Source organism: Panulirus ornatus, chromosome 13 (genome assembly GCF_036320965.1).
Source record: "Panulirus ornatus isolate Po-2019 chromosome 13, ASM3632096v1, whole genome shotgun sequence".
Taxonomy (NCBI): domain Eukaryota; kingdom Metazoa; phylum Arthropoda; class Malacostraca; order Decapoda; family Palinuridae; genus Panulirus; species Panulirus ornatus.
In genome coordinates, this window is record NC_092236.1 from 45998956 (window position 1) to 46017000 (window position 18045).

Here is an 18045-nt window from a genome sequence, read left to right on the forward strand (position 1 = left end):
TTTACGATCAAGCGGAAATATTAGATCATGCATAGGTTTCATACGTTGTCAATTTTTGGACACAGTTTTCCCCAGATTCTACCATCGCCATGAGAGCGTCAGAATCAGTGATCAAGGACTTCCCATATATCATCAGCTTGCAACCTCAGCCTTCCAGAATCAGTCACTTCAGACTTCTGTCATCGCCAGAGAGCAAACAGTCTCCCTCATTCAAACAATTACTCTAAGATACTAAGAAATCTGAGCTACTGCTCTTGCAAACGGCTCATTTGCGAGCCTTGCTCACCTGTGTAATCAGTGCATTTCTTCTCAGCGAACAGAGCGCCGCTTCGAAACTGGAAAGCATTGTTACCAGCGTTGGTGCCTGTGTCGCTGCTCAGGTAACACTGGTCCGTATTGATTTTGCTCTGTAGATAATATTTATCATAAATACATGAATATAATTGAGCCTTGTGTATGTCGCTCACATTATGTAAATAATGTGTCTGCTTTTTCTCTTATACTTTCTTGATAAATATTCATTGTTCAAATTCCTCTCAGAATACACAGCGACAAGTCAATATGCTGTTATCAGATATATACAAAGCTTTTTCAATTTTTGAAGTGGAGGAAGATTTATGGCCGAAGAGAAGAGAAAGAAATATTCTAGTGGACAGTGTTGCTGCTGGGTTAAACAAACTTAGTTCTCTCCAGTTTGCCGAAGTCTTCCTCTCACTACATAGAACTGAGTTAGAATAATTTCTAGACCCATGAAGGAATATCATCTCGACTTATCCTGGGAGAAGTGTTCCCTTCTCTCATCCTAACGTAACCCTTGGCTCGCTGTGAGCACCGACTGATTCGCAGTACTCATCAAAGAGTAGGTTTTTGATCCACTATAGATGAGTAAGTCTAACTTTACGATCATCGTATTCATGAAGGGAATGACACATGTCTTAACGTGGGGTAATGTTACTCACCGCACTCATAAAGGAGTAAGCGCGGCAGTTGAACTCTGTCTCAGTGTCACAGGCTCTCCTGCAGGTGGCGTCGGTGAAGGCGGTGGTGGTCTTGGTGGTGTAGATGAGGTACCTGTCGTTCTGGTTGTTCGTGTAGGTGCAGCCGCGAGCCGCTGGGTAAATGGGGAGGATGAAAACATTTACTCCACACTTTTATAACCTGTGGTTAGTTACTGGGCATAAATCACATATACTTTGCAATGGCCATCGAGCACTTAAGTAGGCTTCATGAAAAGTGGGGGTTTTCAGTAAACGCACTCGGTGATTACTCATTTGTTTTGGGGATTTACTACATGCACTTGTCAGCAGCTCTCAGACACTTGATGAAGGAGGAATAGGCACTTATCTAAAGTTCCTGAGAAACAGAAAAATCTTCCAAAGAGCTTGCAATGATTATCAGGTTTGAGGCTTTTTACGTCTACAGTAATGAGATCAGTACAATTTTTGGGCATAGATTTTGGTGCAATAATGGATGTTACAAACAGATTATTGCCTCTTCTGAGGAGACTCTTTCATATCTTTAAGACATGATGTGAGTACATTTGATATGAAATATGAAATACCATTTTCACAGCATAGGATAATGGCCTCACGCCTGAGCTCCCTTTACCCCACTTCCTATGACCACACTGTCATACGGTGAATTAATCCCTGTGATTACGCTGAATAAACTACTCCAGCCACATTAGACCGCTTACATTGCCCACACTAGACCACTGCCAAATCCACACCGTAATCCTGTTACAGTATACTGGACTGTTAGTTCTAGAGAGCTATCCTAGCACACTGTACTATGTACCTTCGGCGTTGGACTCCATACTCTGAGCATATTACATTACATTTGACCTTACTGCCTGGAGCTCACGCTCGGGGCACATTAAACCTCCTTCTGCAACACGTCAGCCTACCTACCAGGGGCACACTGGTTCTCCATATAGTCGACGTTGGGTGCGGCTTGGAAGGAGCTGAGGGCGGAGAAGCGGTCATGGTCGGAGAGAAGGCATGATTTACGAGAGTACTCGTAAGTGGCGGAGCGGCAGGTGAACCTCCGCTCCTCCAGACATCTCTCCATACACTCCGACTTGCTGCGGGGGAGAACAAAGGATAAGACAAATCAAATACGTGACTTAAGTACATAAATATTCCTTGTTTCATCATCATGGGAACAGATGCAAACTTTTTATCTCAACGATTCGAATACATTCCTCTCGACGAAGAGAGGAAACGGAGATCTGTGACTTGATGTAAGAAAACATCTCTCACACGTGTGCGAAAATCGACATGTTTCTGGGAATGTACTCTGAAGTGGAATATTGGGACTAAGTACGCACTTGTGGTGTGAAAATGCTCTCACTAGATTTAAACAGCTTCTAAGAACATAAAATTTTGTCCTTTATCTCTTTTACCAACGTTAATTGGCTTACTTCCACCAGTTAGGTACCCACCAGCCCCGCCAGGTGTCAGAGAGATGTACTGAATGTTGTGGGAATTGATGACAACCTGGTGGTTTGTGGAGGATGTACTGGTGGATGGATGGATGGACGGAGGACTGGATTGAAAGAATGCATCAGCATCAGAACGCTGGATCCTTTCGAGGTTGTCTTTGTAATAATGGAAGACAACAGAAACTCACAGATTTGTGCAGTAAAAATATGAAGACATACAGATCATTCAAACACAGAAACGCACAAAGTGTCATTTTGGCTAAGGAGGCGCAATAATGTAAGCCGTGGACTTGAAGCAAAATGTTTATCAATTCTATTCTTAAACGTATCAACAACATTGTTTTCAGCTACTCTAATTTGGCAGATCATTCCATTCCATAACAATACTGTTGAAGAAATAGTACTTTCCCTCATTCAAGGTACAACGCTTGCGCAAGACTAAAATCAGACGAATCAAGTTTTAAGTAACTTGATCAGTAAAGATTATCAAAGCCATTGAATATTTTGAATCCTTGTATAAGAACACCTCTTAGCCCTTTTTTTTCTGAGCCAAATAGACTCAAGTCGTTTAATCTGCTTTCGTAAGATTCATTTCTCCATCCAGGATCCTCTTCGTGGCTTGACGCTGCGCTCTCTTCTTTCTGTTTGTCTTTTTGCCAACAGAGAGAGAGCAAATGACGTACCCGTCTCCATGAAAGGACACCGGACTCTTGCGGTAAACTACAGGCCAGTTTTCTGTGACGAGACTGATCTGTTAAATGTTGGATGTGATCATCAGAAACAAGTGGATAACCATTCATGAAAACAAAACAGCGGGAAATGACATGGATTCAGGGTAGAGGAGGCTCTGCGTAGCAAAACTCCCTGTGAGAGAATGAAATCCATTTGAGACGAAAGAGAAGGATAGGTGGATTGTTCTTACGTAGACAGCAAGAAGAAAGATAATTTTTCCTTTACAAAAGATTGGTAAAGATATTGTATGCACACAAGGTTGAGTGCGTAAAAGTGTCTCCTCGTAACACATAGATAGTAATAACACACAGTGATTCTCCAGTCAACCAACCTGATTCCATTCAGTGTCTCTCGAGCTCGGCCTTTCAGCTCGAAGTTGGGTACCCGCTCGAAGGTCCACTGCAGACCACACCCGCCACCTTGCGAGGAGACGATGGAAGAAGAGTTCATGATATATTTTTCCTTATTATTGTTGTGGTTCAGCTTCGGTAATACTGATACTATATGTGCATTCTTTTCTCTGCAGTACAGTATAATGAAGGGTGAAAGGGTGTGTATGAGACAAAACGATGGTAAAGCCAGGTGTGTTATGAATGCTTCCTAAAGGTAAGAGTGTCATTAGATCATTATATTGAACATTGTCTCGCAAATACTAACGTTGACAGCGCTTTCTTCCAAAATTTACGACAAACAAACAATTACATGTTAGCCATTCTAGGATTATGGATGACAGGACATGCCATATACTTATTACAGAAAACAAACTACCCTCAGTTGCAGGACAAATAACCTTGTACCCTTCCTGAAGATCCACAGGTACCTACTTCTCAGACAGATGCCCTCAAAGTAGGCGACCCCGCTGGACTGACGGAGGTTCTGGGGTGCCTCTGAGGCTCGGGTGTCAAGGGAGTAGCATTCGAACCTATTGTAGTCCAGGTTGAAGGCCATACAGTCCCGACGATTCTCACACAGCGATGAGCAGCGCGCCGTGATTCCTGGCGGGAGATGAAGTATACAAAGTGGTGGTGCTGGTGAGGTAGACTGTGTGGCGCAGGGGAGGGCACTGGGTGTGGCACGGATGGTATAGACATTTAGTGTGGGGAAGGAAGGTTAGATGTGGCCAAGGTTAGGTCAAACCATGTGTTGTGGTGGATGAACAGTGTGGGAAGGAACAGAAAACATCGCATTGGGCAAGGTAGACTAATTGTTCTTACAGGGAAGAATAAAGAATGTGGGTCAAGGTTGCTATAGGTATTACAGGGAAGATAGAGGATGGGACGAGAGAGCATAGTGAGTTGCAGAGGAGGAGGAGGAGGAGGAGGACTGTGTTGGGAGGGAAGCTATATTCAGGAAGGGTGGACGATGCTATATGGATGATGGGGTTCATGTGTGAGAAATGATCGGCTCTGGATGGTAGTGGTGTTACTGCAATAAGGAGACGACGAAAAAAGTGAGAATCATGTTGAAAAAGAAGCTGAGGAAGGGTAGATTGATGCCTATCAATAGTGACAAAGGGAAACATGTTATGTGAAATGAGTAGAAATGGGACTCATACCTAGACCAAAGGCAAGGCATAACACAAGTGGAGATATCATTTGCCATAAATGATAAAGCGAGGCAGTGGTGCGTCTTGTGTGTGTGTGTGTGTGTGTGTGTGTGTGTGAACCCTTGAGCTAAATCAATGGTTATTTGGGGGAAAACACAGTATCATTGTATCCAGTTGTGCTAGCTAGTTATTCTTAACAACATTTGCTTTCCCGAAGTGCATTCGCCTAATTATCTCATATACAGTAGAGTCTTATTAAGTAAGACAAGGGATCTTGAAGCTAAGAGCCATACAGCCCCACATCCTTACCTGGGTCATTGCTGGAGTAGAGAATATTCGACCTGATCCCAGAGAGCTCGTAGCCGGTGACCTTCTCGAAAGTGAGGCGGCCGAACCTACAGCGCTCAACTGCGAAGGAAACATCACCTGGAGGATGGTGCCGAAGGCGGCCAGAACCCCCCAGGTCGGACCGTTAGTGCGCTGGATGTGCAAGGTGCTCATGGTGCAGCTAAGTCTAAATACAGGTTATAATACTGGCTTAGTGTCAGGCCTAGAGTTAAGGGAGTCTGTCTGGCCCTGTGTGGTGATGGCCGCAGCGCGGGATGTTGAAGGCCACGAGTTGTCCCAATGCTTGAAGTAATTAAGTATTGTTTACAGCCACTTGTTGCAGGACTAGTATTACGACTGGTAATTGACTGAGAAGATTTTCTGTCGTAATTACGACACTGGACTTGACCGGATAAGTTACAGTACTAATACGGCAGTAGAGTCTACTGGACCAATGAAAAGACCTTTAAACAAAGCTCTCATAGTATCCATCGGTGAATTTCCTGACTACATTCACAACAGTAGGGCTTTTCTTAGCTTAAAGAACTTAACATTTTAGCAATAAACGAACATTCCTAAATCTCTTATTCAAGTCAGTGTGATTTTTAAACGTAGGAATGAACGGTGAAAAGTGAAGTTGCTGAAATCTTCTTCGTTTAGGACTAACTGTATAGAAGAAAGGGTTTATGTGTCTTAACTTTGCGTTCCCAGGGAAATCTAAGGCTTCAGTGACAATCTCTTTTGTGAACGGATGTTCCGTATATGAAAAGACTATGAATATGAGGATTATATATGAGGAAACAAATACCGTCAGCGAAGACGAGAGCGTATGTCATGAATCAGCAAGGCAGAAAGGGAGGGAGCGTTAACCTCAACTCTGTAGACCTTACCACAAAGCCACACTTGCCTCTCTCAAGAGTACGAATGTATAGCCCCATCAAATTACAAGGAGTGAATGGAGAAAAACATAGGATGTTAGGTAACTTCAACTACTTCTGCTCCTCCTACAGTTACGACAACCATCAATACTTCTACATCTCACCAGATGACAGATTGTACGAATGAAGGTCAGTAAGGTGTCTACTTTGGTATAATCTACCACCCATGTTAACAGCAAATCATAATCTGCATTTGCATGGGAAATACTGCAACGACTGTCTATATACTTCTACTTGCTACAGCAGCCATGATCACACCTACAAGCTCTAACCTACTTCCCTGTATCTGGACTGAAGATTCCATGAGTTGAGGTTCTAGTTTTCGGTGGCAACTCTTCCTGCGCCATCTTCTGTGTATCATGATTTTGATCGATGACCGTTCACTATGCGTTCCCAAACTTCAGAATATCCTATCCTTTATTGGACTTGCTTAAAAGAATGTAAAACTGTTTAAGATTTTCTAGTGTCTCTAAGCTTACAGTAACCGCTTGGAGTTCAGTGAATCTCGCAAACTCTATGCAGTATTCGGACCTGAAAGTGATCTTTGTCATCACTATATTTTCCAGATATTTAGCCAACATTTGGTGGGTTTGACATTCTACTCAGGAGAAACACTTGGCACAGACAAAGACAGGAACACGTAAGGAACATTATCCCGTTATCCTACTAAACATCGTAGAGAGGCAACTCTCCATCTTATCTTGTTTGACTACAGTGCATTTGTCACATGAATCTGCTTATGACTGATTGTCTGGAAGCTTAGAGTCCGAGAGGCTAATAACTCTTTCACCTTATCAAGAAATTATGACAACACATCTTTTGTAATGGAGAGGCTACTGTGTTGTAAGAAAACTCTGGTATACATCTATCTGTGTGTGTTCATGAACGTTCATAGGTTTGGGGGTAGAAGAGTAACTCCTGAACGAAAGATCTTTAGCCCTCCAAGAGTTCAGAAAAAGAATGCAATTGATAATCAGATCCAATTTAGTACTGATAATGGTATAAGTGACTACATTAAGTGACACAACAATCAATTACACATCCTCCAAACTACAGAGTATTACACCCTCTACTTGTTACTACAAGGCATTTACTTCTCTCCAGTCTACCATCAGCTCAAGAGCTGTAGAGGCACCGCTAGGTAGGTCACCACCAGGGTCATGGCTGACCCGACTACACTAACTACAGAGGATGTGCCGGCGTATCTGTGTATGTGTGATTGGTGGCGGGAAGCTCTCAGTGTGTGACACACTTCATCTCAAGTCCAACCTGTGAGTTCTGGAGCTGCCTGGCAGGCTAAGACAGGCCAACTGCACCTTGAATCAATATCACAGTTATTGTGGCCAGTCTATTGTTCATAATGATGCTTGTTGTCTATGTGGCTTCAAAATTCAAGTTCTTAGCAAGTTTCTCTGTAAACGTTTACATCTACACTTGATACTAGCCGATGATATATGTCAAACCCTAATATGAATGAACTGATGGTCTTAAGAATATTGTTCTTTGGTCTCTTAAAGGGAGTTCACCAATTAGTCGTCTTACAAACATATCATATATGTTAAAGAAAAAAGTTAGTATATATATATATATATATATATATATATATATATATATATATATATATATATATATATATATATATATATATATATATATATATATATATATATATATATATTTATGTGAGTGCATTAGTTTTGCATGGACAGCGCATGCTCAGAAGGGTTAGTAATAGTGTCTCACAATATCTTTTTCGCTGACGTTTCCGTTAGTCTTCCATCATGGTGAGAGTCTAGGACGACCTAGCTTGCTGATAACATGTAGAATTAAACTGTGATCAACAGTACGTAGGGCGAGAAGATACGCAGTAAAATGTGTGAGTTTACAGGCGATGAACAGATTGAAATAAGACATTATCTGGACCTCCATTTAATCCTGTGATAGACATAAGTCTGGCGAAGCAATGACTATACCAGAAACTTGACGATAAAAGTTCCCTAATATTCAAGGTTTCAGGAGTCCTTTCACTAGGCAGTATACACCACACTGTATCTCAAAGCGGCATTATTTAACTACTGGATTATGTGGTGGTTCTACAGGGAGACTGCTCGGTCCTATACACATACTGGATGATATAAAAGATAAAGATTTCACTGGAAAAACTAAAAGATACTTGGAATTCTGTCCCCATGGACAGCTCTCTCCTTAAGGCCACAATAGCCTAACGTTATGACTTCTCTCCCGAGACAGTTACTTCGCAATTTAGAATCATACATCTCAGTCGTGGCCATCAGTTCGTCTGAATAGGTCGTGCCATTATGGTCCGTAACGGAACTTCAAATACAACTTAAACCGCTAAAGACTGGAGAAAAATCCCGGTGAGCTTTGCTGTTTTATAAGCTGGTAAGTCTTACCGTCATGCAGATCTGTGTGAGGCATAATGACTCTCTTCTCTATTTTTCGGGTCTGGAGACATTTCATGAGGTGTGTTCGTTCATAACTCCCTGAGAAAGTCATAGCTTCAGCTATTCCCGGAGAGAAGAAATGAAAATGGATAGAAATTACATTGAATCTGATTTCATAATGCTGATCGATGTTTTGTTGTGAGTCATTCTGCAGATGAACAACTGAAACTCACACGGAAGATGGCTTAGCTATTTCGGAAACGCCAACACAATACCCTGGGTATCTTTGCTAGACTTAGAGACATTGTAAATATTGGAGGAAGAGTTAGTGGAAACCTAGACCATGTTAGAAAGCTGGGGCGCATTAGCCGACACACATAGCCAGTCAGTGTTGGTTTCACTAACTGTAACGTGTGACTTCTTGCCCGAAGAGACTCCGCATCCAAGCCGGAAGTTGACATACCTCCTCCTCCTCCTCCTCCATCAGGCCGGTCCGTGGTAGGTCTGCCACCACCTGGTCTCGTGGTTGTGGGTATAAGTCCTCCTCCTCCTCCTCCTCCTCCTCCTCCTCCTCCTCCTCCGTCTGTAGTGGTGCCACCCGGGTCCGTAGTGCCAGGGCCGGTGTACGTGCAGTCCCTCTCGAAGTAGATGGTCCCAGGGCGGTTCTGGAGAGCCTCGTTGCCGCCTCCAGAAACTGCGGGTATTGTGGGAAGAGTTACCTCAAGACAAGGAAGCAAGCGATACTTAAGTGAGGGAACCAGCATTGATAATATCACTATCATACGCGTTTGATAATGTAATTAATGTAATCCTTATCTGTAAATATCGTTACTATTATGATCATTATCATTACTCCAAATTATCATCAATCTTATTTTCCTTGTTCTTGCATTTGTTGATTGCCATTATCAGCATCATTCTCATCACTATGATGACGACTGATACCATGGTTACTGTAACCATTATATCATCAGAATGTGAATCATTATCAGTATCTTAAGATGTGTAGTATTCTTGATTACCATTAAAGAAAATCAATAACAAATGAATCATTACTCGAAAAGGATAAATAACCTGACAATATATACACACACTATATTGTTTTCTTTCTGAACTTGTTTCGTTCGGTTTTACAGAATGATCAAGAATGTTGTGCATTGCTGCAAGCTGCCCATCTCACTTCATAACCAGCTGTTGTAACTCAAGCAACACCAGTCCCCTCACAGTATAAGGCTCGTCTCTCAGGGAACTGTATTTGCACCCAGGCCCGTCCAGAGGCTGAGGGTTCTGGCCTCTCGAGGAAGGCCCACAAGAGGAGAGGTGAAATCTATAAACATTGATAACTTAAATGATAAAAAAAGATGATTTATGTAATCAACATTTAATTGTATTAAAATGAAAATGTCATTTGCGTCATCTTCCCTGCCACATTAGGCTACTCAGCGCCCTCTACTAGGCGCCTCTGGAAGACCATATGACAACACTTCCCCATGGCCTGCGGCAGGTCTTGGCGGCACAGCTTCCACCTCTAGTGTTTCTCAAGGCTACGTCTGACAAGAAGGTAACCTGAACCAAAGTTATTTCAAGTTGAAGTTCAGGTTAAAGTTATATTTTTAATAAATCGTAACTTAATGCATTACGCTCGAGGAAAACACAAAGGATTGATCACAGACTCTAGCGCGAACACCATCAGAAACACTGGCGTACATGTACCATCATATACTATACGAAAATCAGTCTCGGTTGTGGTCTTGTAAAAGTCTACAAAAATCTCTTTATTTGTATCATGGATCTATAGAGCACTCGTGGAGCGCAGGTATAAGGCACTTAGAAATCTCTCAGAATTCTGAGTCACACTTTTCGGAACTATGAACGATGTATTCTGAGAGTTCCACGATGAAATCCTTAGATAAGCCTTTGTATACTACGTGAACAAGGGTCACAAAAGCCTTAGTCAGAGCCATCGTTGGAACTTGTTCGTCTGTCCTGTGATAAGGCCTTAGATGGGCTCTTGATGAAGCAAGAAGCTGTTGGTGGGGAAAGTGAAGCATTCTCTTGATTCTGTGACAAAAGGTTGTGGTGGGAAGAAGGTTCCTCCTCCACCGAGGTAAAATGTCAATGGGAAAGAAAGTGAGGAGCTACTTATCCACCGAAGGCAAACTGGGGAGCTCTTCTCCTATCGAGACAAGATTAGGATGTAAAGTTAGAGGAGGGTTCTGTGTACCTGTGTCATCGCCGGAGATGAAGCACTGCGACCCTGTCGGGAAGTAGGAGACAGAGCGACAGTTGAACTTGCTGTAGAGGGTACATGCCCTTTGGCACTGCTCTTCAGACACCACTGACTCGATGGTGTCGTCCAGGTAGAGAGGGTAGGCACCGTCTGTTTTCCTGTAGAGGCAGGTGTCGTCCGCTAGGGGTGAAGGAGGAAAGTTTAATCATGTTAGCACTTCACCAGGCTGCCCTACCCTATACCTACACCACCTGTGATCACAGCACTATACAACCCTGACTACATTATATGTTAAACTGAGTGAAGCTGTAGTGTACAGCATTCACTGTATATATATATATATATATATATATATATATATATATATATTGTCGGACTCTGCCTGCTTGTGATTACGACGTGAGTGTCAAGTCACATTCAGCGAGGCTGGATCATCGTCAGTGGACGGGAAGGAGTAGAGCTTCGTTGAGGATCTTCTCGCTCGAGAGGAATCCATCATTTCCTTGCAGCCTTGACGCTGCAGGAGCCTCTCGGAGTAATGATATATCTTAATCATCTATATATCAACTAATAGTTATGGAGGCTCTGACTACCACCATCACACTGTCACTTATCCTGGAACTCACTGGTTCTCCAGGTACTCAGCGTTACAAAGGACTAACCTGGAGCACACTGGTTCTCCAGGTACTCGACGGTATTGTAACTGGCGGTGACGTAGTTGTTGGGGGATGACCTCCTGTCGCTCCTGCTGAGGCGACACAACAGTGCTGATGAGTCGTACTCGGCAGACCTGCACTGGAAGCTCGTCTCCTGGAGACACGCCTGCAGACGGGAGGAAGACCACTAGTCAGACTCACACAATTTCGAACAAGAATTTTTACAAAGGAATACATATATATATATATATATATATATATATATATATATATATATATATATATATATATATATATATATATATATATATATATATATATATATATATATATATATATATATATATATATATATATATATATATATATATATATATATATATATATATATATATATATATATATGAAAAAGAGATATACTTGCCCTTCAGATATTACTTTTTCTCCTACTTTTTTATTGTATGCAGAATTCAACTTTCGTAAGATCAAACCTGATGACTACAACTTCAAAGTTCTCAAGGTTCAGAGGTTTATTTCTAGGATGATTAAAAGTTAAGCTCCACCTGATCATCAGTATTCAGAACTTTTGTCAAGTGCCATGTTTAACCTATTCTGGAGCTCGACAATATGTTGGAAGTTTAACGTGTGAAGTTTAATGTGTTGTGTCGTCAGTGTTATGCTAGTTTAGACGATACTAAGATCCCGTACTGATCGAATTCGTCTTCATGAAATGTAAGATTTGTCTCAACTATTTTTGTAGAACTGTTTATCTATTGTCTCACACATCCATTGTTGATAATTGCTATTGCTGCAGGAAATTAGTTTAATTTGTATTTGCAGCTGATTACTCAGATTTCACACGAGAGAAATTTCAGCTCTTTCCATAAACGAACCACATACGTACGGGAAAAGAATGACTTCAAAAGCCCCTTACCTCGATGCAGTCCCTTCGGCTTTGGACGAGAGACATCTGCTTATCATCCAACCCTCGCAATTCCATGCCTGGCACGCGCTCAAAGTGCCACGTGCTGTCGCGACAACGTGCAGGTAGCGTGGCTGTGGGAGGTAGAGGAGAACATTTGATAAATCCCACATGTCACTTGTTCCACACCCGTCCACCTGGCACGTATGGAGACCTGTGGTTCTAAAGTCGCCATGTTGCCCGTGTCATCTAGGCTGAGGCACTACTAATTCCATTTATACGTATTATAATCTACGTTGTGTAACAGATGATGAAACAAATTAGGACAAATTGGCTTTCGAGGTTCCACATGGTTTAATCATCATGTACAAAAGCAACTACATTTATAGGGATATAATTTCATCTTTCCTATACAGCAACATTCGTAGTCTAGATCTACTTGATCTCTCAGTCCAAGTGATCAATATCTGAAAAGTAAAGCCATAAAACAAGAAGCTCCAAGATATAAAGTATTTGGTCACAATCCAAACTGACCTCGAACGCAGACTTTCTCGAAGTAACTCTTGCCAGTGGAACTCATGATGTCGAGGCTCCGTCCCTGTGTGTTCCGGTCCAGCATGAAGCAGCGATTGTTGCTGTAATCGACAGCGAAGGCAGGGCACTCCCCCGAGTCCTCCATACAGAGTCTCCCGCACTTCTGCAAGGGTCCGGGAAAACATGATTGTACAAATCTGCTCTGCTTTGGTCACCACTGTAACTCCCTCTCAGCTGTCGTGGTCCCAAAGATTGACCCTAAGATTCCTTCGTATTAACCTTATAAAAAAAAAAAAGGCTGTTGACTCTGGAACCATAATCTACCTCCCTTGCCCCGAGTGTCTGACTCTGCCTGACAACATCGTCAGCATCTAACGAACTGATCATTATACATGATCTGTGAAGGTCCCATTCATCCCCTAGTGGCATGACTTATACTGACCTCAGTGATGCCTCCAGGTGAAGTGTCGAGTTGATAGAGAGTCTCCCTGGCCGTTCTGACTGTGTTGCCAGTGATCTTCTCGTAGATGATGGTGCCTTGGTCTCGCTCACACTGACCTGCCGCCACACACACACACGCACACACACACACACACACACACACACACACACACACACACACACACACACAAACACGCACGCGCGCAGGGTTAGAAGAGGATTTCAGATATTAGATTATGTTAGGTTAGTCAAGGTTAAGATATCAACACTGATGACACAATCAAAATTCATCTCACAAAACAGAGAAAGTCTTATTCTTTGTCATGGGATTCTCTTATTCTTAGTCATGAACTCAATGTTTGTGATAGGAGTGCGTATTTCTTGGTGAGGTCAGACAACTTCCTTTTGTAATGTGATCTTTCTAAAGTGTATCTTTAAGTGGAATTTTATATCTTTTGTAATAACTATAAAGATGTTCTTCCAAGTGATGACGGAACCTAACTGCCGCTGATTCCGCACTGATAACTTACTATAGAGGGATACAATATTGCCAGTGTCAGTATCGCTACTAGACTGGGATCCAAAAATCTGTGGTGATTGAATCTACTTTACGATGATACTTGATACTCCTCTCTGATTCTAACTGGCTACTCTTAAATATCTCTTTTACAATGTTTACTTTGAAGTAGGACTCAGGTCTTTACGTTATGATGCAAAGGATTCTTATCCATCTTCTCGGTAGCAACTATAAATCTATAAGCGTGACAACTCTCATGGGATCTAATACTCGAAAATGAATTCGAGCAATATGAAGAACGACGACCTAGCTACTGATCACAAGCCTTGAGAATCGTTCATGATATAATGAATTCCTTTACAAAAGAATCAAATTCTGATCGAAAGGATTCATACCAGAGCGTGAGAACACTCTAATGTTGACAGTATCTTATAGTGATACCTTAAGCTGGTTCTTACCTATGATTCTGCATCTGCAGATGATATATAGTCTCCACGTTCCTTAATAACATGAGTAAAACGATTAGTATCAAAAATGTGTCATCAACATATGTGTTCGACGGGGACGGAGATTCAAACTCGTGTTACCTCGTGTATTAACCTTGTATATGTACTACAACTTTGCTCTTACGTGTATCAGCACATATACATCCAGACTTATGGGGAGGATGAACATCTGAGTTGGCTTGCAGCGCCCATGAATCGAACCTATGTGGTCCCGACACTGGGCGGGCCCATGCCAGCAGGGGTCGTTAACGTTAATCACTACACCACGGGGGCCCGTGGTGTATGTACATGTGTGTGCTTTTCGCATGTATGTTTATATGTGTATGCTTATGTATATGTCAAAACGTTTGTACGTGTAACTGCGTGAAATAGATCGGTAAAGTGACGCACAGACAGACAAACAGATATAGAAAAAAGAAAGAGAGAAAGTAGAGACGAAAAGGAAGGTGAATTAAAAACAAGTTAGATATTTCCACCTCTCAGTTACATTTTCTTTGCACTGACTTTTATCTTAATCATGTACATATAACCTGTTCCATGTAATCCTGCCTATGTATTCCTGTGCTTGTGAACAGTATGGCAGCATGTATGATATGTGTGACGCATCTCTGTACATCAACACGAGGCCGGATGCGTCCCAGTGTGTAAGTAGGAGTGTTGGTAATGATGATGGATGTACTCACTGACAGTACACTGCTTCTCGCCGGTGACAACGCCCTGCTTGAACGGCAGCACTGTCTGGTTCAGTGACACCGAGTCGTCCCCAGACAGGTAACACCTGAGGAAGGGAGGTTACAGTAGCGTTACAGTACTCATGTAACGCCTGATGCAGACCTTACAGAGCTACATATATATGATAATATATATATATATATATATATATATATATATATATATATATATATATATATATATATATATATATATATATATATATATATATATATATATATGTATATATATATATATATCCCTGGGGATAGGGGAGAAAGAATACTTCCCACGTATTCCTTGCGTGTCGTACAAGGCGACTAAAAGGGGAAGGAGCGTGGGGGCTGGAAATCCTCCCCTCTCGTTTTTTAATTTTCCAAAAGAAGAACAGAGAAGGGAGCCAAGTGAGGATATTCTCTCTAAGGCTCAGTCCTCTGTTCTTAACGCTACCTATCCTCTTCCTTATATCTCTATATCACTATCTTTCCTCCAACACCATCCTTAACAACGACCCTACACCTTCTGTACAATGACCCTTGCGTCACTACAACCCCTGGACAACACCTTCCCTTTTAGCATCTTTTCAGTTTCCGGTGTCTCACAACCTTCATTCCAACATTTCTTTCAGACATCTTTCGAACACCTGTCTTGGACCAGCCCCCACCCCACCCTGCAATCATCCGAGCCACGAACTCTCTGACACTCTCTGTGATCTATGACTTCCCTCGTAACAAAGGCTTCTTCTGTACCTTCCTCTTTGTACCATAATCCTCTCCTTGGGTCCTTATTTATCCATGATCATGTCTTTAACGCCATCTTTCAACAACAGCCATACCCTTATCATCTTCTTATGGTACAACTTTCTCTCTAACGCCGCTTGAATCTTGACCTATTGTTTATCATCTTCTTGGGTCACTACTTATTATTGAACACTCCCTTGGGTCAATATCTATTTTCTTAACACACTTTTTTTTTTGGATCAATATCTATTCTTTAACACTCACTTGGATCACGACCTGTTCTTTAACATCCCTCTGGACACTCCCTTTGATCATGACCTATTCTTTAACACCACCGAGGATTATTACCTATTAGTTCACATGCACTGGAATCTTGAAAACTCAATTGGATCACGATATATCATCTAAGACACCCATAGATCACATCCTCTCTTTTAATTTTCTCCTTTTGTACCAACAGCTCTTCTTCAGTAGCTCCCACATAGCATGACCACCTCAGCACTCATTTTCAGCACGACCACCCTGCTACCGACGCCTGACCCCAGTACAACCCTGGAACACTGACCTGTTCGCCGAGGGGTCGAATGAGTAGGAGCGACAGGTCATGATGCGGGACTTATCACACAGGCTCTCACAGTCGCTTTGGATGTTGGCGAAGACCAAGGCGTCCATGGAGACGACCATCACGTCCTTCTGGACGCTGTAGCGACAGTCGGGCAGCACTGAGGACGAAACAGAAGTGAGACCCAGATTACGACTCGTCGTTTAGCTGGTCATAATGGCGGCGGTAGCATGATGGGAACAAAGTAGATGAGTTACCTGGTTATCCTTCATCCTTTTAACTAACGTGATCATTGTGTAATCCCTTTTTTTCCTTCTATTCATTATCCAAAATTAAATTTCTTTTTAGATTTTTTGGACTTGTACAACCCATTCTTGTCTTCTGGCTAATTTCTGTGGATATCTAGACGGATTCATACAGATATCCAAGGATAGAGCACCTGACATTACGGGAATGACGAGACACTGTTTGCTCGTGGAAATCTGACTTGATAATTAGATCCATGTTTGATTACCTACTTACTATCTAGTATTGCTCGATGCTGTTCAAAGACGATTAAATGTGCCTATAGTACTCATAACTATTACTCAGAATTGGAGATGGATCGAGCATAGGAGAGATACACAGAGACAATTAATGTCTCTCTCTCTCTCTCTCTCTCTCTCTCTCTCTCTCTCTCTCTCTCTCTCTCTCTCTCTCTCTCTCTCTCTCTCTCTCTCTCTCTCTCTCTCTCTCTCTCTCTCTCTCTCTCTCTCTCACCCCAGGCTCGGTCCACCTTCAAGTCTGAGTTAACAATGTACCTTAACTCACTTCATGCAGTTCCCAGATACTTGAGCACCTTCGACGAAATAAACCCCTTCAGCAGAACCAACTGAGTGCCGGCAGGATCTATCAACAAAGCAACCTGGTCCTTCTCATCTATCCTTACCACAACACTCCTGATTCCTCCTCCTCTTCCTCCTCCTCCTCCTCCTCCTCTTCCTCCTCCTCCTTCTCCTCCTCCTCCTCCTCCTACTACTACTACTCTTCCTCCTTCTCCTCCTCCTCCTCCTCCTACTCCTCTTCTTCCTCCTCTTCTTCCTCCTCTACCACAGAGGGCGTGGAACACGCACGTTACTCACTTCGGGCACACTGGTTCTCCATGTAATCGACCAAGGAGCCTGGGTCAGACACGAAGTCCACTGGTTTCGTCCTTCGGTCCTCACGACTTAGGCGACACACTCTCCTGTTGATGTCGTACTCAGCAGACCTGCCGGAGAGGGGAAGCTGTGAGAGGGTGTGTGGTGGGGAGGTGGGAAGGTGCCTGAAGGGGAGAGAAGTGAGCTGGGGAGGATGTGACGAAGGAAACGAGGGAGAATATTGAGTTGCATGATTATCATTATCGTTATTCGCATCATCATCATCATCATAGTTATATTCGTTGTATATCATTAATCATCATTACTATTGTTAATGAATTAATCATCAGTATTATCATTATCATTATTATTATTATCATTATCATTATTATTACTAGTATCATTACTATTATCATTCCCACAATAAAAGCCTGTGAGTGTGAATGTGTGTGTGAATTTGTGTTACGGCCAAAGAGTTGTACTGTCGTGTTGCCTCGCCTTTTAACCTTACATACGTATATGTGCCATGTCTTTATTCGTATGTATGTATGTATGTATGTATGTATGTATACACGTACATTTATCTCAGTTAAAGCCAAGTACCCATTCATCAACCAGCCTAGTGGGAAGAATGAACACTTGGGTTGGATCTAAACCTACTGCAACTCCCGAGATTCGAACCCGTGCAGGTCCGACCCCATGCTGGCCCATGCTGAC

At 42.3% G+C, this 18045-nt stretch overlaps 1 protein-coding gene across 10 annotated transcripts in view; it reads right to left on the reverse strand.

Moving 5' to 3' along the window:
- The window catches only part of LOC139752836 (uncharacterized), a 141542-nt gene that overhangs the window by 43670 nt on the left and 79827 nt on the right, over positions 1 to 18045 (reverse strand). For 9 of the 10 annotated variants that reach the window (XM_071668784.1, XM_071668783.1, XM_071668779.1 and 6 more), the window contains 15 exons: positions 17332 to 17459; positions 16214 to 16370; positions 14881 to 14975; positions 13176 to 13291; positions 12734 to 12896; positions 12212 to 12333; positions 11284 to 11443; positions 10616 to 10801; positions 8855 to 9085; positions 5031 to 5147; positions 4000 to 4170; positions 3507 to 3594; positions 1911 to 2083; positions 960 to 1111; positions 287 to 407 (listed from right to left, as the gene is read on the reverse strand). In XM_071668784.1, coding sequence (XP_071524885.1) covers positions 287 to 407; positions 960 to 1111; positions 1911 to 2083; positions 3507 to 3594; positions 4000 to 4170; positions 5031 to 5147; positions 8855 to 9085; positions 10616 to 10801; positions 11284 to 11443; positions 12212 to 12333; positions 12734 to 12896; positions 13176 to 13291; positions 14881 to 14975; positions 16214 to 16370; positions 17332 to 17459 — 2180 coding nt within the window. The remainder of the gene's footprint in view (positions 1 to 286; positions 408 to 959; positions 1112 to 1910; positions 2084 to 3506; positions 3595 to 3999; positions 4171 to 5030; positions 5148 to 8854; positions 9086 to 10615; positions 10802 to 11283; positions 11444 to 12211; positions 12334 to 12733; positions 12897 to 13175; positions 13292 to 14880; positions 14976 to 16213; positions 16371 to 17331; positions 17460 to 18045) is intronic. The other variant, XM_071668780.1, reaches the window with a different exon arrangement.